The sequence below is a fragment of the Odontomachus brunneus genome, unplaced genomic scaffold, assembly GCF_010583005.1.
Source record: "Odontomachus brunneus isolate Ranch 3 - 2012 unplaced genomic scaffold, Obru_v1 Obru_scaffold_001, whole genome shotgun sequence".
Classification (NCBI taxonomy): Eukaryota; Metazoa; Arthropoda; class Insecta; order Hymenoptera; family Formicidae; genus Odontomachus; species Odontomachus brunneus.
In genome coordinates, this window is record NW_022639451.1 from 4,290,899 (window position 1) to 4,311,493 (window position 20,595).

The window sequence follows — 20,595 nt, forward strand, 5'->3', positions numbered from 1 at the left end:
GATTTATTTACACATAAGATACAGTACCATGAAACTCAATCTTTTAATCCAACATACACTGGCATACCTCATGTCTTCATTATGGAACCACATTTGAATTAAACTATTAACGTAGCAAGTAGCACCCAGATTTTTCAATCCGACATATTGGGTTGGATCACGAAGTTCAGATAGAGAGCTTTCTAAAGGCACTACCTCAGTGGGTTGTGACTTCATATATTTTTCTTCTCCTAAACCCGTCAGACATTGGGGATTATTAGTACAGTTCCGTCTGAAATAGCGATAACATGTATCATTCAGAGAGTATGTACTTATAAAACAATTATAGTAATTAGATAAATAATATACCAAGTTCTCTTTACATCAAAATTGGTTATGACTTACTTGCAATTCTTACAACTTTTTAATCCAATCCTATATGCAGTCTCTAAATGTATTTTTTCAATCTGTTCTGGAGTAATGACTTCTATCCATGCCCATGCTAACTTATCTAAATCAGCCTTTTTTGTTGGTGCCATATCTATAACATAAACTGTATAATTTTGATATTATTAAGAATTATTAAGTTGAATATTACATTTAATTAAATAATTATGCAAATATAATTTATATTCATAAAATGACACAACATTTCATAAATATGACAAACATAAATTGTAACTATCAGTAACAGAATATATGAACGCATGAATGTGTTAAATGAATTTTGTACAAAGCTATATAATTTTACAAGTGAGAAAAATTTTATAATCAAATTGTAGATGCATTAGGTTGTTACAAATAGCTAACTTTTATATTTTTAAAAGCGTATAAACCAGCTATCTTAATTGTCTTTATAAAAGAACCTAACCTAACTTAATCGAAATATATAAGAATTGCAATTTATGGCACAGTTATAATTCTCGAAAAATACTCGTTCTTATTAAAAGATTTGCAGTCAGAATAACGTGCATATGTTCGACGATACTGTTGTAACTTTTCGCGCCATAACAAAATCGTGCCATTTTGCAAAAATAGGAATAAAAAGACGGAGGAGAGTGGAAAAATTGATTTTTCGATAATGCGAAGTACAACGTAGTCATGATATCGAACAAATATTCGAGAAAAAATGAAGCAATAAATAACTTAAAATGACATACGAAACGGTGAGTGCATATACCTGCCTACAACAGACTGTTCTCTGCACGATTTGAGAGGTTATGGTACAACACTGCTAGTAGATTCACGGCATTACCCTGTAATTGATCGGTATTACACGGCATGCAGCACAAAATATCGTTTTCACAAATGCACTGAATATCCGCAATCGTCGCTAGACGCTACAAAAATACACGAGAAACGGTCACCGAAAACAGGGACACTCTTTCAACTACCCGTCGCCATATGCAATCGGCGCGTATCGTAGCGCGCGTCAAATCAATCGCAAAATTGTACAGAGATGAATCATAAAAGAAATTGTTAAAAACTCCGCGATGCAGCAACATTTCGCAAAAACAAATGAGAAGTATATACGCTCAAAATATTCCTGCTCTTACAAAATCATATTTTTCTATAATCCGTCACTATGTATACAAGATATCTTATGTGTAGATACGTATATATACATAACGTACATACATACTGATGTGTAAGTAGCATATGTATTCACACATTTGCGGTAAATAAGTGAGGCAGTATAGTCACACTGGGCGAAGTGATAAACCATCTTGTGCCAAAAGTTTATAACACGATTTGATAGCTGACTTTTGTAAAATGTCCAACACATTTTTATATTTCGCTTACGGAAGTAATTTACTCGCTAAAAGAATACGGCTAAACAATCCAACTGCAGTAATGAGAGATATTGGTTATATAAAGGTAATCAGGAAAAGATAAGAATATGATTGTTTAGTTGTCCTATATCTATACTTATACGTATACTATAATGTTATATGTACGTGCAATTATTGATAATACATCATTCTGTTTTATCGCGTTTATAAATTTTATACTTTATGTCTTGTCTAGCTAAAAATACTTAGAGAGAGAGAGAAATAGTGTCTAAATGTTTTTACATAGTATTTTTTATTTGACAACAATGTGCTCTGCAAGTGTGAATATACCTTAACAAAAATAATTTGCAGAATACATATATATAATATCCTAGCCTTTGTGAAAGATGAGATAAGAGAATAATCATAAAGATAAAACCATATCTTATTTTCAAGGAATCTGAGAAATGTATGAATACAATTCACATATCTGTTCTCAAAACTATATAAAAAATTAATAATACAAAGAAAATTACAAAAGAATAGATTTTCTCTAATCTTCAAAGATGGAAAATCCTAATATCACTTAGTTCCATATTATATTTATAATATATTACTTTTCATACGTATATACATACACATACACTCATATATATGTTAAATGTTTTTATCAGAATTTCAGGTTAGATTTTCAAAGATATTCTAAACGATGGCATGGAGCATCTGCAACAATTGTGGAAACAAATGACACAATTGTGTGGGGTGTGGTTTGGGAATTAGACAAGTGTAACTTATCTACATTAGATTGTCAAGAAGGTGTTCAAGACAACATATATCATGCAATGTCAGTGAATGTTGAAACTCCTAATGGTACAACTTTAAATTGTAGAGTGTATCAACAATGTCATAATCCAACAGAATATATAATACCAGTAGACCTTCCAGTAGATAGAAGACCTTCACCATTATATCTGTATGTATCTGCACATAAATGTATTGTTTACATAAATAATGTAAACAATAAATACAAAATAATGTAACTAAGCCATAAATTCTTATCAAAACTTTTATATTGATTATAGAGAAATGATAATAAAAGGAGCCCAAGACAACAATCTTCCTAATTATTATATATCATTTTTAAAATCTATACCAGACAATGAATATAAAGGAGAATATGATATTAGGTGAGCAGCAAATTTAATAGTTGAAATGGGATTTACACTTTGTTTATATATTGTTTATAATTGTAATTAGTGAATATAATATAAACTTCATCAATATCTTATTAGCAAAAGTATTATAACACAATATCTTCCATTTGTTTTTCTATGGTTATATACAACGTCGCATCACAGCCTTTCTCTGATTGAAGACTGACTTCTACAATTTTCTTATTGTGCGAATATTTTTGATAATATGGATCAAGAATCACATGCTCTAATGCCGCTTCTGCTGTGATTTCGTCTAACATACGTCGTGGAAGCTTCATTTTAAAAAACTGTCGTTTGTTGACCTAAATATGTTACATTGTAAATATAATAAGTTGGTGTTGGTAATTAAGAATAGAAATAATAATTTTATGTAAAAAAACTAATATAAAAAAGTCGATATGTTAAGAGCTAATGTAAAAGGAACTTTACACACGAAAATTAAATAGAAAATAGAAGTAATATAATTTTACATGTAAATATTTATTAATAATATTCTTACTTAAAATGTAAATATACAAAAATACTTACGAAAACATATAATGTTAGTTTATAATCCATGTCGATCTCTGGCCATTTCTGTTCCAATATATCCTTATTCAAATTTACTTCTTTACTATCTATAAGATGGTGCTTTGCAGAACAAAAAGCAGTCCATAATTCAGAGGCAAAGTGTGGCGCAAAAGGTGCAAGTATTAAGATTTGAACTGCTAACGCCCGTTCGTATTCACGACTTTTTCTCAAACATTCTATATTAACTTTTCGCAAACTGTAATTTTATAGGTTCAATATATGTTCAGATATTTTAAATATTACAAATATATATAATTATGTATCATCTTTTTACCTATTTGTAAGACCTTGCATTCTGGATATCGCCACACTGAGCTGCTGCGTATCTATTATGTTACGCGTGACAGCCTTCAGAAAATAATTTCGGCTGTCGAATAAGTATGTTTCGTGTTCAGCAAACTCAGGGTGAGTAGGTGCAGCTTGAAACTCCTCCAGAGACATATTATCACGTTCATGTTTGAATTGTCTTACAGTAATCCAAATACGATTTTGCCAATTCTGTATGCCAGGAACAGCTGCAATTTTATATGTACATATGAATATATGCATATTGTGGCAAACCATCATTTAAACTATAGTTTAATTCTTAAGAAAAATTAATAAGTTAATCCTTACTGTCTTCTGACCAATTTCTAGTAGACGTCGGTGCAACATCGCCCAATATTAACAATCTAGTCGTATCTATCCCATATTTGTTCAACAGATTAAGAGGATCAATACCATTGTGTTTTGACTTTGACATCTTCTCCCAGCTTACAGAGACAGTTTCTCCCGATAAAGTTTTGTATTCATTTTTATTTATAGTCACTTCGTTTGCATTTATGTATTTGCCGCTGTTTTTAGTTTTATATGTTTGACCCATTATCATTCCTTGCACAAGGAGTTGTTTGAATGGTTCTCGATTTGGTACGAGACCTTCCGAATGCAAGAAATGACTCATAAATCGAGCGTAATATAAATGGAGCACGGCTGAAAGATATATTCAACATTTAAACATTCAAATATTATAACATTTAAATATAATTTTTTCAAAACACGTACATCATTATTCAATATAATTTTTTCAAGACACGTACATCAATATTAAGATAACGTTATGTTCGTACCATGCTCTTTTCCACCTATGTAAAGATCCACAGGGAAAGTTTCCTTGACTTTTTCCACTGAAAATATCTCTTTCGTATTATCAGGGTCTATGAAGCGCAGAAAGTACCAGCTGCTATCTACGAACGTGTCCATGGTATCAGTTTCTCTTCTTGCATGATTTGTGCACTTGGGACATTTTGTCTTCGACCACTGTTGTATTTCTTTGGCTAATAAAGTTTTATTCGATATATGCTTTATAAACGGTAACGTCACAGGAAGTTGATCTCGAGGTACTGGCTGAATCCCGCATTTTGCACAATGAATCATAGGTATAGGTGTACCCCAATACCTCTGTCTCGAAATTAACCAGTCCTGCAATTTTGAGCTTACTGAATATCCACCTATCTTCCATTCTCTGGCCTTCTGCAATATTTCAGATAATTTCTGTTGCTGTTGCTCGTAACTACGTATCGTATGCCGAGTGAACGGTATCCCAACTAGCTCCGAAAATTCTAAATCTTTCATGGACGCGGAAGGTATACCCAAACGGTTGTCTCTCCACAGTGGATAAACAATCTTATCGGTGACGAAGATTGGTAGTTCTTCATTAGAAAATGGATTCAATATTTTCGCATTTAAACATTTAATGCCGGTGTCTATATCGTGTGTATAATCTTCACGATGTAATACACTTTGAGAAGATATAGCAACAAACTTAGCATACTCAATAAATTCTGGCATGTCAGTCCATAAAGTCATTGTTTTTGGAAAATCTGGAATATCAGATATTAACTTAAAATCGATATTAATACCGTTGCAGTCGCCTATCCAATGCTTCTGCAGCTTTATAACATCTCTCCATCCTTTCAAGTCCGGATCACTCAAACCTTCCATCAATGATCTACAAGCATGGCTAATTAATCAACTGATGCGGAATTAATTAATCATACAAGACACCATATTATGTTTGCCCTTACTTCGCAAAAGCTGTTGTTCTAATAAACCATTGCTTCAACATCTTCTTTTCTACAAGTGCACCAGATCTCCAAGACCGCTTATTCAAGTCTACTTGTTCCTCAGCCAATACAGTATTATCAATAGGATCCCAATTAACATAAGCTTCCTTTTGATATACTAAATCTCTATCATATAATTTTAAAAACAGTTCCTGTGTCCATCTGTAATAATCTGGGTCACAAGTTGCAAATTCTTTCTCCCAATCAAAAGAATAATTTAACATTGTCAGTTGATTACGCATTGTTTGTATATTGTCTTTTGTCCATACAACAGGATCAACTTGATGTTCAATAGCAGCATTCTCTGCTGGTAATCCAAAAGCATCCCAACCCATGGGATGAATTACATTTTTACCTAGATAAGATTTCTTATATTATTTATTTATATATAATTATTTTTTGCATGTTATATTGTAAAGTTTTGATATATAAATTCTATATAATAAACATTATAATATCTACCTTTCATTCTATAAAATCTGGCTATTGTATCACTTATTGTGTAAACCCTCACATGACCTATGTGCAAAGCACCCGAAGGATACGGAAACATAGATAGAATATAAAATTTATCTTTTGCTTTGTTATCAGTATTGAATTTGTAGGAATTTATTTTATCCTTCCAGTGATTCTCTATTTGATGTTTTACTTTGGTTGAGCAATCTATTACCTAAAAGAAGAATTTTTATAAGATAAATAATACAATAATATTTGGTGTAAGATATAACAATTTAAAAATTTTTAATAATAATCTTACATCTCTATATCCCCAAATACAATTTTAATTTTCTATATAATGAAATGATTAGGAAACACAAAATTGGATATATGTCGAGTATACACAAAATAAAGTCAAAACTATTACGTCGTATAAACGAAATTTTACATATTTAAACATATTGCAAAATTAATATAGTTTAAATAAAAAAAACTCATACTTCCGATATATTCACTGCAGACGACGATAGTAGCCGATAAGGAATATTATTAGGAAATCTTCGTGTTTTATATCGCGACAACACATTAAGGAAACATGATACATTTTGCACCATTGTTAAACTTTATTTATTATTTTCGCATAAACAAAATAAATATAAAAGGAAACAATTTTATTTCATATATTACATATATGCATGCCAGCCTTTCTCTATATTATTATACCATGTAGGCTGCCATTTTCTGAACTACTCTAGGCAAAACATGCTTGTTAACGGATCGCAAATTATATTTATTTTGTTACTCCGAAACATCTTTTACAATTAATAATAATATACTCCTACATATATGTATATATCCCGCTGTCGTATAAACGTATATTCAAAATAACTCCCTATTAGCGAATTTGGTTGCTTGTACTATTGTGCACTGAGTGCTATTAAGGCTTGTTTATAGTCTGTTCTTATATTTAAGATCATCTTAAATATGTCTTCAAATATTTTTTAGTTAGTAAAATAACCTATACAGCATCCATACGGATTGTTTTGTTGACTGGGAAATTTTTAAAAATATATTTAAGACGATTTTAAAGATAAAAATGTAATATGAAGAAGCCTTAATGAGTACTCAGTGCACACTAGTGCAAGCGGCCGAATTTGCGATATCTGAAAGGCATTTCATACGAAAGCGCCGTTTCCGGTTTGCTACGTTATTTTCCGCTTTGCTCCACACTAAAGTTGGTGAGTGTTTTTCGAAGATTCATATCAATATAAGTTTTTACCATCGTGTGCTTATAGGACATGTAACAATAAAAAGAAATACAAATTTTTATACCTTTGATTAATTTCGACTGATATTTATGTGATTTATGTAATAAAATCATTTTTGTATTTAGTTTGCATCATTAAAGAGGTTATCCAGATTTGTTCTTGTTATTTTGTAAGTTTCGTTATATATTTTCAAATATGTTTTTGTTATCATGAAAACATAACGAAACTCGATATATCCATCAATTCTTCAACAAATATTATCTATACATTTTATTTATGCACATGTGCATTGTAAGTTATCATACTAAAGATTATTGACTTCTTGTCTTATAACAGAATACAGTTGTAAATATCATAGATATTTTTACAAAATTATTTAATATCTAGTCATATATAAATAGATATAAATAGATAATATTCTGACAAATGTCTTTGAATCTGTGATAATTTATTATGTAAAATACAAGTATGCATTTACTATAAACATATGTTATTGTGTCTCTTGATGTCAACTGTTAATATTTATAGATATTAAGTATCAACCATGGGGAAGCGCAATAATATGATCCCAAATGGACACTTTCATAAGGATTGGCAACGATTCGTTAAAACTTGGTTCAATCAACCAGCTAGGAAAATACGACGCAAGCAAACTCGTATTAAAAAGGCAAGAGCTCTTGCTCCCAGGTATATTTGGAATAATTTTAATATGTTTATAGTTTATTTCTTTTTTTCATTAGATCTATTTTAAATATAAATTTAACTCAAATAGTTACAATGTATATATTTAAAACACTACATGTGTGTTGCACATATAATATCTCTATATCTTTAATTAAATATTGTTAAATATTTTTAGACCAGTAGGTCTTCTAAGACCTGTAGTACATTGCCCGACATTTCGCTATCACACTAAAGTTCGTGCTGGTAGAGGATTCACACTGGCTGAGCTAAAAGCTAGTGGTTTAAATAAGAGATTCGCTCGAACGATCGGTATTGCGGTCGATCCACGTCGTCGTAATAAATCTATTGAGTCGTTGCAGACAAATGCACAACGGTTAAAAGAGTATAAAGCCAAGCTGATACTCTTCCCAACAAATGAAAAGAAGGTATGATGATACTATCAAAAAAACTTTTGTACAATACATTTGTACTGTATACAGAATAGTGTGGTACAGTTTGGCATAACTTCTATTTTTTTTTTATGGAAGATAAATATACTTTTGTATAGATTATTAAATTACCATTGTTTTTATTTTAGCCACAAAAAGGTGATGCGACTGAGGAAGAAATGAAGTTAGCTACTCAAGTAAAAGGAGACCCAATGCCAATACGACATCAAGCACCTGCTAAAGCTCGGGCACGATCTGTAACAGAAGACGAAGCCAAATTCTCTGCATATGTCACCCTTCGCAAAGCAAGAGCAGATGCACGTCTGGTAGGCGTTCGAGCAAAGCGGGTTAAGGATGCTGCGGACAATCCTGACGATTTAACCAAGGTTGCAAAGGACAAAAAGGCTAAGAAATAATTTTATAGCTTTTTTCCTAAGCAAATAAAAAAATTTGTCCAGTAACGGATAAATAGCTGTATAATTCTTTCTCTCTCTCTCTTAGAGATTAGCTCTGCCGGAGCTTTTCATACTCGTGATACCTGGCTGTAGTTGTTTACATATTTTTGTGAATCTGCTCGTAATGGTGTTCATAACTGATTTGCAGCATTACGCGTAAAAACATCTAATGATCCTTTATTTACCTGCAAAATATGATTCATTTAATACGCGTTCCTTTTTTTCGCATAATAACGAGTCTAATTATGCAAATTTTCTGGATAGACCCTTATGCAGGATTTACGCCGCGTCCGATGTCCGACATACGACGTCCGATATCCAAGAATAGCTTTCCAATGGAGAATTGAATTCTATATTAGAAAGCTGTTCTCCTATTGGATATCGAACGTCGTATGTCGGATATCGGACGCGATGCAAATCCTGCATAATATTACATGTATCGTACGATAAATATTGTCGGGCATATCGATTAGCTGATGAGTAGAATTTCCTAAAGTCCCTAACTTCTTTTTAGGTACCCCAAAAATTTTCTATACAACAGCCAATTAGAACGTCCGACAAGCTTGTCGCACAATGGGAGCGTCCCGATTGACTACAACCAACGATTGGACACAACCAACCGATGAAAAGAATTATCTAGTGAATTACCAGGTCGAACCAATCATTACAATCTATGTCCAATTGTATCGTGGTAATCGGGTCCCATCCGACCAATCACAGTCAATTATTCTCCTTAAATTTGATTGTGATTAGCCAATTTTTTAAAGCCTAGGGCTTAAATCACCTATTGTAGATCGGGACTTAAGAAATTGTCCAACTACAGTTGATTATTTTTAAAATAATCGACTGTGGTTGGTCAATTTATTACGGCTTAAAGATTAAAGCAAGATTGTGGATAAGGGGTAATGGTTCCTGCACACAGGACGCGGTAATGTTTGTCGCGCGGCGGAAGTCCGCGCGACAGCTAATCAATATGTTGTTTTTCCGTAAGAGCTAGAAGGTTATTACGGAAAGCAGCATATTGATTGGCTGTCGCGCGAACTTCCGCCGCGCGGCAAGCATTACCGCGTCCTGTGTGCAGGAGCCATAAGAGCACGTAAACCAGGTCCATGTCGATGATCGGGTAGGCAGAATACCTAGATCCAGTACACTTTTGTACACCCTTTACTCTTCAATAAAAAAAAAATAAGGCCGTAGTATAATTTAATAATAGTCAAACGTATTTTATAACATGTTCGATTGGCTCTGGGTTAACTCACTCTGGGTTATTCAGCCTACATTTATCGAACAAGTACTTATAATCTTTATGATTGGCTAGTAGAGATTTATGACGTCATTAATAACTCTCAGAGTGATTAACCCAGGGCCAGTCGAACACGCTATTAGTTTCGCTAATACTCGTTTCTACCAACTTTAGTTAATTTAACTTGTTAATTATTTTAACGAAATTGACCAATCACATCTGTCAATTCTAATTAACGAGAAATGTGATTGGTTAATTCCGTTGGAATAATCAGCCGATTAAATTAACCACAGTTGGTAAAAATAGGCATAAGTAGTGTTACTCGACGGCGGATTAAACGTCTTTTTGTTTAAAAAATACCCCTTTTGCATGAAAAATAGATAAAATTTAATGAACTATAACTTTGGTAAAAATAGTATTATCGAGATGATTCGGGAAACATTGTGTAAATTGAAATTTATAATTTTATAATATAAATAATACTCAGACAGCACCTCTTGTGGATGTCCTGAAGACGTCCTGACATCAGGACATTCCTTGGAAAGTCTATGGCCTATATTCTGAATCCTCTTTTATTTATAAAAGTATCCCTAAAAGAGGTTTACCCAGTGAGAAATGACTTATTGATCGACGTCGAAATCGTCAAATAGAGGTCGATTCGACGTCGATCGATAAGTCATTTCTCACTGGGTAGAAGCCACTTGATTAGCTGAAAAATTATATTTAAAGCATTTTTATCGATAAAAGAGGATTCAGAATATAGGCCAATGTTGCTAGGTAAATATCACAATTTTGCTATCATTTTTTGTTAGAATATAAGTTAAATGGAAAATAGTGATTGCTTAATCTTTTTTCTTATTTAAATTGCTTAACTTTCTTTTTTATTTAAGTTTTTACATCAAACAATTACTTTCATCAAAAATTCAATAAATGCATTTTAAAGGAGAAAATTTATGTTTTCTATTTATTCTATCGTACAAGGATTCGTTTACTTTCTGTAATTAATTAAAGCTAAAATAGTATTTGTGACTCAATGTTCGATAATTTGTAAAAAGAAATTACGCAACAATCTAAACATACGCAAATTAAAGCGACAAATACGTACTTAAAATATTTTCTAATAGTATAAGCCTTATTATTTATCAACGATTTTGTATTCCTGTAGTATAACACAAAAAACTTTATCAATTTTTAACATTTAACGGATCCTGATTCATATACTTATAACGTTATAAAAATAATTAAACTTTATACAGAACAAAATATCTAAAAATTAAAGATTTTGAACTATATGTTTTTCTAAATTATGCCATTATTATTACTTTTACACAAGTTATAGCTCCTTGAATATAAATTGCTAATTATTTATGATAGGGAGAAATAATTCTTTAATTTTTATGGGATATTTGTATGATAAAAATGTGCTTAACAAATTATCTGTTCGTTTATGATAAATTATTACATTGACTATATTATAATTGCACATATACAAAAATATGCTTTTTATGTACTGATTACACTTTCGATAGCGTCTGCACAAGATGTCGGCTGCGTCTGTGATATCTCCACTGACTCGTAGCTGTCATTTTACTAATTATATATTGCAGGTTAGAGAACGAATAATTTAAACCTATTAGTGAATAGCAAATGTTAAATTTGTTATTGTGGGAAGAGCTCTGTGGTGACAATTGGATATAATTTGGTATATAAAACGTGATATAAGCATCGTGTGAAGCTAGATTTTATCAGGTTATATGTACGAAGTTTGTAGTAGCATCGTACAGAGATAAGAGATAAACCATGTCTTTCAACGAAAGCTGACTTTACGATACAAAAAACTGAGCTCGAAATATTGTAACGTGATGGAGTTAAAGGTGTGGGTGGAAGGAATACAACGTATCGTATGCGGCGTTAGAGAAGACTCTACCTGTCAGGTACATATTATTAATTAAATAATATGATTGCATTGTTACTTGTTTATATGTTTATGCAACACGCAAGAATGAGAATTGAGTGTGTAATTGATAATATGTACTGTTGAATACTATATTGTATTTAAAAAAAACTGTAATTATTAATTTATTTCATTCTAATTTTTCAATGCCTTATATCTATTTCACCTAAGATATATTCAAATATTGTTATATATATTTTACAGCAATATATTCTTATTGTATACAATTCCTTTATTTTTTATTACTTAAGGCTATTCAAATCTACTTTCAAAAGCTGTTGCTATAATAACTGTCTTATTGCAGGATGTAGTATTAGCAATTGCTAATGCTACAGCCCAAACTGGTAGATTTATTTTGGTGGAACGTTGGAGAAGCAATGAACGTTTGCTAGCCCCTTATGAGAAACCTCTTAAGGTCAGATATATTTTATATCTTACATATGTGAAATTGTTTTACGATATTAATCAAGTATATTTATTAAATATTAAAATACAGATACGAATACATATACAAATACAGATACGAATACATATACAAATACAGATATACACACACACACACACACACACACACACACACACACATATATATATATATATATATATATATATATATATATAAGAAATATAACATAATTGATAATATACTGTTTATTCGATTAGATTTTGATGAAATGGGGTGAATATTCCTCTGAAGTACAACTAATCCTGAAAAAATCAGAAAATAATAAATCAAGTGCTCTACCACCTCGCTTGACATATGTACCACGTGCGAATGGATTACCAGTTTCATTATCTGAACATGGAACAAGCTCTACTGGTACCCAAGATGATACCAAAAATATATCAATCTCACAAAGTTCAGATTTTGATGATATGCAAGGAGGATTGGAAAGGAATAGAGATACCAGGAAATCGCTTACATTTAGTGGTTTTCACGGAGGCATTACAGAAGGTAGTAGTGAGGTGAGTTTTTAGTTAATATTATATGCTGTGTTTCTCCTTTATTTCAAGTACATATAAGTATTATTTTAGATTCAAATGGAAAATGTGGCTGTGGTTCAACCCACCCTACATTTGAAAAGTAAGGACTTGAATATTCGGAAAAATATACAAAAACCTGCTCAATCACCTACACGAGGAAGTAGTACTGAAAGTGAGTTATTCATTTTACTATAATTTTTGTTATGTAAGCATTTTATTAGTGTTTAAATATACTGATATAATTTCTTATTATCTTTGATATTAACTGATTTTTAATGAAAATTATGCTGTATTAATTATGATTTTTTTTTCTTTAGTTGTCACACATTCGTCTCAGAAAAAGGTGCGCGAAGTTCCGCCTTACAGAGAACCTCCAGGTCCAGCTTCACCACCATTGCGAACTTTACCACCTTATCGAGATCCACCGCCGCCGAATTTAAACAGTCCTGGAAGATCACAATTTGTGCCTAGTACCAATAGTGGAAGTCCTCATGTTCACAAAGATGACCAACCATCTTCTAGTTCCATGAAGTTGAAAAGGAATCTTATTCAGGTTTTATTCATTATAAATACGTTTATTTAATTATATAACAACTCGCATGAATTTATATCATATTTGTAACATATCTTTTATAGGAATTCCAAGACACAAAAGTACCAACACAATCTGTTAATCCACTGCCTGCCACAGCACAAAATATGTCAACTGTTGCTTACACTCAGCGATACGTTGAACTTATAAGACTAGTCAATAAGCAACGAGACACTATTAATGCTCAGCAAGCTGATATATCAAAGGTGAAATATTTATCTTATTAAAAGCATGAATTATATATTGTTCTAAAATATTTATACTACTTTATTTCCAAAAATGTCTTTGAATATATATACATATTTAAGAATTAAATTGCTAATATATCTTTTACACATACATGTTTATTTTTATTAGTTTGATGCAGAAATATCATACTGGGAATCAAAAAATAGGGAACAAATACATCAAATGGATTATATTTCTCAAGAAGTCAGTCGAATTGAATCTAGCGGCCGTATTATTGAAGAGCAGGTACAATATTTATTTCTTTAATATCTGTTACTAATATTTATTATCTATGTTTTTTTGTGGTTGCTGTATGTAATATTTATTTTTTTTTATTGCAACTAGCTTAAAGAATTAGCTCATGTGGAAGAAGAGAGCGAAATAGTTAGGCAGCAAGAAAAAACATTAAAGTCTGAAATAACATTGCTCAGATCAAAGTTAGCCAATTGCGAAACGGAACTACTTCAATGTAAAAATAAGATCAGGTAAAAATAAATTATCACAATGGATTCTCTAAGTACACAATCTCGGAAATCTTTACAATATAGTAACTACAATTATAGGCTAGTTATGGAGGAGCTTGCAATGGAACAGCATAATATAAGCCGAGAAACGGATGAGCGGCAAATTATGGAACGGAAAATGATCAGTGAAGTGGAACACTTGCAAAATGAAGTTGAGCAAGCTAAACGTGCAACTGAGTTAGCTTCACAGTGTGCGGAATCATTAAAATTAGAAGTAGTTAATTTGGAATCAGCTATTGTGGAAAAAAAATTACAAGTTGAAAGATTGGTAGCTGATATGAAGGAGGCAAACTTACAAAGTTTGGCCGTTGCATGTTCAGATGAACAAGTCAAATCTTTATTAGAGGGTATTTATCTTTATGTATATAGATTTTTTTTATAAGTTATAGATTTTGTATAATTAACTCTATATATAATTGTTTAATTGTTAGGGGCTCATAAGCCTGGAAGTACCCGTAAGATGATAGGATCACCGAGACAATTGGAAACTGCAGTACCCACAAGCAAGAATCCACATGGTGTGTGGGTGTAAACAGACAACACAATATATCTGCTAAAATGCTCTCTTAAGAATGTAAGAAATATCAAAGAATCTTACACATATGGAAATATATCTATGTTTATATAGTTTTATAGCAAGTACTTAAACTGACTTCTTCATGTTTTTACGCATTTACTACAACAAAATTAATTTATATTATTATTATACATATCACATCGATAACATTTTTAATTTAATTATACTATAATGTGTATATGGTCTCATTTTTAGTTACAAAGTATTTAATTAAGATTTTTGATCAGCTTTATGAATTGTTATATGATATTTGAGACTTGAGATGTAGAGAAAATTAGTAATTATTAATTGTTATACACACACACACACACACAAACGATTATATGTTTTTAAAAGTATTTAATATATTGTGCAAGGAATTCAATTGCATGCTAATTTATTAAAAAAAAATTATCTTAATTTTCAAATATCACATGTATTTGGCAAATAATGTTATCTTTTCATGTACAAGGTAGTATTTTAGATATTTAGGCACTAATTATAGTTTAGTTTGTGTAAAGAGTAATTGATCTTAAAAACCAAGAATAATAATATCAAAATTACATTTACTAGTATATATTACCAATAGCTATTTTTATATTAGCTATGACTTCAAGACTCAAGAGATATTTTGCCATAATAGATTTAATTATACAGTTATAATGTACTTAGGTTAGATTATAATTATAAATATTAACACATGTTAGTAATAATGTTGATCTATGTTTAATAATAGAATCATTGCATGATATTTTCATTACATTTCAAATATATTACAAATATATAATTTTTTATACATAAATCCCAAATATATATTATATATAATTGATATTTTAATTATTAGACAAAGGGCATAAATACTATAATTATGCGAGAATTGTTAATTTTATCCATCTTTAATTCAAGAATGTATAAAAATGTATTTTACATATATATATATGTATGATTTATATACATTCCTTAATAATATTGTCCCAGCAAATATTGATATGTTTTAGGTTTAGTTAAAACTACATTGTTTCAGCTAAAATAAATGTCTATTATATTACATTAATTATTTCATACTTTATTATAGCTTCCCTGATGGAAATATTTTATTGAAATATTTACTGGAAATCTTTCTCAATTAATCCCTTTTCATTAAAATTTACTAAGATTCTTTAAGATTAATTAAAATTCATCAAAATTCATTAAGATTTATTAAAATTCAGGAAAATTCATTAAGATTGATTAAAATTTACAAAATTAATTTTGTTGTTATATAATAATAATGTAGATTTTACGAATTTTAATGAAAAGGAGCCAATTCAAAGAGATTTTCAGTAAAATGTTTCCATCAGAGTTTCACTTTAAGATGTTCTTTTTAATTTAAAAAATATATTAATCAAGTTAAAAAATTTATAAAATATATATAAAGTAACAAAACGTAAATAATGCAATCATACGAATAGATCAATATTCGTTCCCGCGTTATTTGAGAGTTTTTGGTTATGTCGTACTTTAGTATGTGACAACGAAGCCAATTGACGATAGAAACTTTAGTTTTCTTGGGCGTTATATTTTAAAAACGTGTCACGAACATAAATTTCTTTTAGATGCTGTTGCTATTATAATCTTATATATAAATGTGATATTTGTAAAATATATTATAACTTAAAGGTTAATTATTGTTTTCGGGTACGATACACACACAGTTTCAGTGTTTTTAGAAGTTATCTTTTTAGACGACAAAATGAGTTTGTGGGTTGATAAATACCGTCCTACAACACTTGCTAAATTAGATTATCATCTGGAACAAGCAGAAGACTTAAAAAACATGGTAATTATAATACTAATGTGATATATTAAAGCACTATCTCATGAATAAGGTTAACCGACTTTATAAGTTTTCAAAGTCACAATATTAAACTTTAAAATTAACTGATAATCATAATTATTATTTTCCACTTAAAACATAGGTTCAAAAACGTGACTTTCCACATTTACTAGTGCATGGACCACCAGGTGCAGGAAAGAAAACTCGAATATTGTGTATTTTAAAAGAACTTTATGGGAACGCAGCTGAAAGATTAAAAGTAGAAAACATGCAGTTTGAGGTTTGTCTTGCCTCGGTTTTATTTAAAACAATATGATAATTTACCTGAAGATTACAGTTTTACTGATAATTATAAGTATATAATATATAGCTTTTATTCTGAACTTTCTTTTATTCATTAAAGTATCTATAAATATGTAAGCTTAATGACTAGCTTTTAATCACATTTTTATTAATAAAAGATAATTCAGTATAAGGGATTTTATATGTATATAGTATAAAGAAATTATTAGAAAATATTATGTGATATATACTTTTAGACAGCTTCCAAAAAAAAGTTGGAGATATTAACAATAAGTAGTAATTACCATACTGAAGTAAATCCCAGTGATGCAGGAATACATGACAGGATTGTTGTTATGGAGTTAATAAAAGCAACTGCACAAACACATCATATAGATATTGGCCAAAAAGAGTTTAAAGGTATATAAAAAGATATATATTTTTTATCTTCATATATTATAGATAATTAATAAAGACTGAGAATTAAAATTAGCAGTTTTTTACATTGTAATATCAAACTATTGTATATTATTGTATATTATTGAAAAATGTATATTATTAGTTAACTAGAAATAACATTGTGTTAACTTACATAAATAGTGGTGCTGCTGTCAAATGTCGATCAACTTACGAGAGATGCTCAGCACGCGCTTCGTAGAACAATGGAGAAGTACATTAGTACATGTAGATTGATTCTTTGTGCTAACTCAACGTCACGAGTTCTACCCGCGATTCGATCACGATGTGTACGAATTCGAGTCCCTGCGCCAACAGCTTCCGAAATCAAAAGTATCTTACATTCAATTTGTAAACGCGAAGGACTTAGCCTACCCGACGAATTGGCTAATCGAGTAATCGAGACTAGCAACCGAAATCTCAGACGAGCAATATTAATGCTCGAGGCTTGCAAAGTTGAGCAGTAAGTAATAATACGTATAAACGCATATTTGTGAAAAATTACACTATTATATTTAAATAATTACATTTTCATTATTTTCCGTTAAGTTTTCTCATATTATTTTGCTTTCAGGTATCCATTCACTGCCAATCAAAAGATAACGGAGCCGGATTGGCAAGTATACATACGAAATACAGCTACTATGATAGTTTCTGAACAATCTCCCAAAGTACTTCTAGAGGCACGCAATAGATTTTATGATCTACTAACGCGCGCTATACCATGCGATTTGATATTCAGAGGACTGTTGCAAGAATGCGTAAAGAAATGCGATGACCAGTTAAAAAAAGAAATTATTGATATTGCGTCTGAATACCAACATAGAATGATACGTGGTTCAAAACCTATTTTCCATTTAGAAGCTTTCGCCGCACGATTTATGGCAATCTATAAGAAATATATTGATTTATCTGTAGAAGGTTTTATATAAAATTTCTACATTTCTCAATATTTTTTATAGTTTTGATACAATATGATATTATACTTTGTAATGGTTATAATATGATAGTATTATTATATAAAATTTCAGAATTTCCAAATCTGTTTCTAAATATTTGAATGTTGCAAATATCAAAAAGAAGCAAAATATGTTTTATATTTTTGATTCGATCGCGATGAATTCTAATTTGAGCACACAGCTTTTCCATAATAAAAAATATCTTAAATTTAATTTGTCAATGCGAAGAACTTAATTTATCCAATTAACAGTTTTGAATTTTCATAATAATGGTAATAGAGAGTTAAACTGTTTCTTTCCGTATATTAACATTGCCACTATTTTATGTTGAAGCTATTTAAGAAATATTTGTTATTTATAAATGAAGAGAATATTAATTTTAAACTGTAATAAATACTTATTTTGAATTAGAATGGACTATTAATAAATAATTAAATTTGTGCACTAAATATATATTAGTTTTATTAAATTATTTTATTATATTATTTTATGCAGTAGTTATATAATAGTATTAATGATACAATATAGACTTGAAATAATCTGACAATACAACTAATTTTTAAAGAAAAATTGTTTCCAGACACATAAATAATACTCTTACATTGCTGCAAGTGCAAGCGCAGAGATGGCTGCCAATGCAGATACTATATATCCAGTGTTATATACTCCTTTGATTGTAAGAAACCTCCCCATATCCCAAGCCTGTAAATTCACAAAAGTATACAATATGACACAACTGGCATAAGATATAAAATAATAATATAGAAATCTCATACCAAATGACGCATCCCACTGAATGTATGATAGGTAATAGGCAAGGCTAATAAAGTTTTGCCAAGAAACAATATTGGAAAAGGTAGACATAAATCATTTATTATTTCTATAACACAGGGGATACCACCTGGTATAAATAATGTACCTGAAATGAGATAACATAGTTATCAAATCCATCTTATATTTATTCTTATAGTTATTCCATCTTATATTTATTTTAATAAAAAAAATTGCCAAGTTTGTCTTTACAAATAATTGTCAATCTACTATCTGACTATAATTTATTTAACAAATAATATTATGAATCTTACCCAAACCAAGAAACATTGCATAAGAAGATAACATTATGCCAGTAGTTCGATGTGTTATCGAAAGCACCCATGTCAATTGAACTTCATAGATTGACATATGTGGTGACATTGGTCTCTTTAGACGCATATTCCTCTCATCATGAGATTCACAAGTTACATGTGAAGGATTCCCCATCGTTGAACTTAGAAAGCTAAAACAAGCCTTCTGTTACATTTTTAGTTATGCATACATAACAGAATAAGAATATTCTTAGACATAAATCATAAAAACTCAAAAGTTTTTAGATGTATGAACATTGCTATAGATAATGCACACACAGAGTTCAAGAAAATAATTATTTTTACACCTTTTGCATTAATTATTTAAGAGGATACATTTGGTATGATATAAAAATTACAAAAATTCTTTATCCATAAGTTGACAATTACATAAAGTTGAGGTTATGTATTACATAATTTTACCTGGATGTGTACAGACCCCGAAAATGTCGAAAATCGACATTACGTCGGCAAAGGAGTCTGAAAAATGCAAAACATATTTATTGTTTTAACTAAATAGCACATAAATTCATGATAAAAACCAAATCTCGTAATGTACCTCGTATAGAGCAGTGCCATTTTTTCCAAATATTCTGTACTTTCGACAGATGATAAACAGATACCACTAATGTTTTAAAGAGAGAGAGAGAGAGAGAGTAAGACACTGATCACAGATATTTTTAAATTGTAAGACCAAATAGGATATTCACTAGAATTATGATAACGAGCAATGTATTCTCATTAAATGTATATCATGAACAATTTCTATTAATAAATGAACAGCGGCGCGACACTGCGAATTCGAAAAATCGTTATGTATCGCTTTCCGCGATTTTTATTTCCCAAAGATGTTTCTTGTGCATGAATTCTTGCGGGTAGTATTAACCGTAAGTTTTGCGCATTTATTATAACAAAATATTGTTAAATAGCCTCTGATAATAAAAATAAATATCACGTGATGGGCTGT

At 30.3% G+C, this 20,595-nt stretch overlaps 7 protein-coding genes across 17 annotated transcripts in view; 4 read left to right on the forward strand and 3 right to left on the reverse strand.

Moving 5' to 3' along the window:
- LOC116851463 (ubiquitin carboxyl-terminal hydrolase 48-like) overlaps positions 1-1,773 on the reverse strand; it is a 61,620-nt gene extending 59,847 nt beyond the window's left edge. For 2 of the 10 annotated variants that reach the window (XR_004379649.1, XM_032830939.1), the window contains exons 1-3: positions 1,618-1,773; positions 385-532; positions 68-271 (exon numbers count right to left, since the gene is read on the reverse strand). Coding sequence is in view for 9 of the 10 variants with exons in the window: in XM_032830939.1 (XP_032686830.1) it covers positions 68-271; positions 385-532; positions 1,618-1,765 (500 nt within the window). In the remaining variant the exon portion in view is untranslated. Of the gene's footprint in view, positions 1-67; positions 272-384; positions 533-1,159; positions 1,407-1,613 lie in introns of those variants that run through there. The other 8 variants (XM_032831336.1, XM_032831111.1, XM_032831185.1 and 5 more) reach the window with 8 other exon arrangements.
- LOC116852329 (gamma-glutamylcyclotransferase-like) lies at positions 1,706-3,310 on the forward strand. Its single transcript, XM_032832610.1, has 4 exons — positions 1,706-1,857; positions 2,426-2,724; positions 2,834-2,938; positions 3,110-3,310. The coding sequence occupies exons 1-4, from the start codon at positions 1,753-1,755 to the stop codon at positions 3,129-3,131; spliced, it is 531 nt and encodes a 176-aa protein (XP_032688501.1). The 5' UTR covers positions 1,706-1,752; the 3' UTR covers positions 3,132-3,310.
- LOC116852078 (probable leucine--tRNA ligase, mitochondrial) lies at positions 2,935-6,907 on the reverse strand. The gene is made up of 8 exons (XM_032832119.1): positions 6,576-6,907; positions 6,100-6,307; positions 5,599-5,992; positions 4,642-5,522; positions 4,151-4,504; positions 3,810-4,050; positions 3,494-3,731; positions 2,935-3,267 (listed from the first exon to the last, which is right to left on the reverse strand). The coding sequence occupies exons 1-8, from the start codon at positions 6,687-6,689 to the stop codon at positions 3,052-3,054; spliced, it is 2,646 nt and encodes an 881-aa protein (XP_032688010.1). The 5' UTR covers positions 6,690-6,907; the 3' UTR covers positions 2,935-3,051.
- A 266-nt stretch (positions 6,908-7,173) lies between these two features.
- Positions 7,174-8,924, forward strand: LOC116852240 (60S ribosomal protein L13-like). Of its 2 annotated transcripts, none has more exons than XM_032832436.1 (4): positions 7,174-7,313; positions 7,872-8,030; positions 8,203-8,452; positions 8,605-8,924. In XM_032832436.1, the coding sequence occupies exons 2-4, from the start codon at positions 7,888-7,890 to the stop codon at positions 8,869-8,871; spliced, it is 660 nt and encodes a 219-aa protein (XP_032688327.1). In that variant the 5' UTR covers positions 7,174-7,313; positions 7,872-7,887; the 3' UTR covers positions 8,872-8,924. The 2 variants fall into 2 exon arrangements, with proteins under 2 accessions (XP_032688327.1, XP_032688390.1); XM_032832499.1 differs by lacking the exon at positions 7,174-7,313 and adding an exon at positions 7,340-7,512.
- Positions 8,925-11,654: 2,730 nt separating this feature from the next.
- LOC116853822 (ras association domain-containing protein 8) lies at positions 11,655-15,883 on the forward strand. The gene is made up of 10 exons (XM_032835077.1): positions 11,655-12,087; positions 12,412-12,522; positions 12,771-13,073; positions 13,143-13,263; positions 13,409-13,644; positions 13,728-13,889; positions 14,041-14,157; positions 14,257-14,396; positions 14,475-14,782; positions 14,867-15,883. The coding sequence occupies exons 1-10, from the start codon at positions 12,016-12,018 to the stop codon at positions 14,965-14,967; spliced, it is 1,671 nt and encodes a 556-aa protein (XP_032690968.1). The 5' UTR covers positions 11,655-12,015; the 3' UTR covers positions 14,968-15,883.
- A 435-nt stretch (positions 15,884-16,318) lies between these two features.
- LOC116843183 (replication factor C subunit 3) lies at positions 16,319-18,922 on the forward strand. The gene is made up of 5 exons (XM_032813416.1): positions 16,319-16,810; positions 16,950-17,087; positions 17,347-17,509; positions 17,690-18,008; positions 18,120-18,922. The coding sequence occupies exons 1-5, from the start codon at positions 16,724-16,726 to the stop codon at positions 18,475-18,477; spliced, it is 1,065 nt and encodes a 354-aa protein (XP_032669307.1). The 5' UTR covers positions 16,319-16,723; the 3' UTR covers positions 18,478-18,922.
- Positions 18,923-18,957: 35 nt separating this feature from the next.
- Positions 18,958-20,567, reverse strand: LOC116843624 (succinate dehydrogenase cytochrome b560 subunit, mitochondrial-like). Its single transcript, XM_032814205.1, has 5 exons — positions 20,188-20,567; positions 20,052-20,108; positions 19,590-19,780; positions 19,281-19,423; positions 18,958-19,206 (listed from the first exon to the last, which is right to left on the reverse strand). Exons 1-5 carry the CDS (start codon positions 20,205-20,207, stop codon positions 19,102-19,104), a joined length of 516 nt encoding a protein of 171 aa, XP_032670096.1. The 5' UTR covers positions 20,208-20,567; the 3' UTR covers positions 18,958-19,101.
- Positions 20,568-20,595: the final 28 nt, after the last annotated feature.

Bases quoted from the DNA above. Each gene is read 5' to 3' on its own strand.
- LOC116852240 (XM_032832436.1), top strand. From the start codon at position 7,888: ATGGGGAAGCGCAATAATATGATCCCAAATGGACACTTTCATAAGGAT. The intron at 8,031-8,202 runs GTATATTTGGAA...AAATATTTTTAG, and splicing joins GCAAGAGCTCTTGCTCCCAG to ACCAGTAGGTCTTCTAAGAC. The intron at 8,453-8,604 runs GTATGATGATAC...TTTTTATTTTAG, and splicing joins TCCCAACAAATGAAAAGAAG to CCACAAAAAGGTGATGCGAC.
- LOC116843624 (XM_032814205.1), bottom strand. From the start codon at position 20,207: ATGGCACTGCTCTATACGAG. The intron at 19,781-20,051 runs GTAAAATTATGT...GGCTTGTTTTAG, and splicing joins CGGGGTCTGTACACATCCAG to CTTTCTAAGTTCAACGATGG. The intron at 19,207-19,280 runs GTATGAGATTTC...GTGAATTTACAG, and splicing joins TCAGTGGGATGCGTCATTTG to GCTTGGGATATGGGGAGGTT.
- LOC116843183 (XM_032813416.1), top strand. From the start codon at position 16,724: ATGAGTTTGTGGGTTGATAAATACCGTCCTACAACACTTGCTAAATTA. The intron at 17,088-17,346 runs GTTTGTCTTGCC...ATATACTTTTAG, and splicing joins TAGAAAACATGCAGTTTGAG to ACAGCTTCCAAAAAAAAGTT. The intron at 18,009-18,119 runs GTAAGTAATAAT...TTTTGCTTTCAG, and splicing joins GAGGCTTGCAAAGTTGAGCA to GTATCCATTCACTGCCAATC.
- LOC116853822 (XM_032835077.1), top strand. From the start codon at position 12,016: ATGGAGTTAAAGGTGTGGGTGGAAGGAATACAACGTATCGTATGCGGC. The intron at 13,645-13,727 runs GTTTTATTCATT...TATCTTTTATAG, and splicing joins TGAAAAGGAATCTTATTCAG to GAATTCCAAGACACAAAAGT. The intron at 14,783-14,866 runs GTATTTATCTTT...TTTAATTGTTAG, and splicing joins AGTCAAATCTTTATTAGAGG to GGGCTCATAAGCCTGGAAGT.
- LOC116852329 (XM_032832610.1), top strand. From the start codon at position 1,753: ATGTCCAACACATTTTTATATTTCGCTTACGGAAGTAATTTACTCGCT. The intron at 2,725-2,833 runs GTATGTATCTGC...TATTGATTATAG, and splicing joins AGACCTTCACCATTATATCT to AGAAATGATAATAAAAGGAG. The intron at 2,939-3,109 runs GTGAGCAGCAAA...GTCGCATCACAG, and splicing joins AAAGGAGAATATGATATTAG to CCTTTCTCTGATTGAAGACT.
- LOC116852078 (XM_032832119.1), bottom strand. From the start codon at position 6,689: ATGGTGCAAAATGTATCATGTTTCCTTAATGTGTTGTCGCGATATAAA. The intron at 5,993-6,099 runs GTAGATATTATA...AATCTTATCTAG, and splicing joins CAGATTTTATAGAATGAAAG to GTAAAAATGTAATTCATCCC. The intron at 3,732-3,809 runs GTAAAAAGATGA...ATAAAATTACAG, and splicing joins ATGCAAGGTCTTACAAATAG to TTTGCGAAAAGTTAATATAG.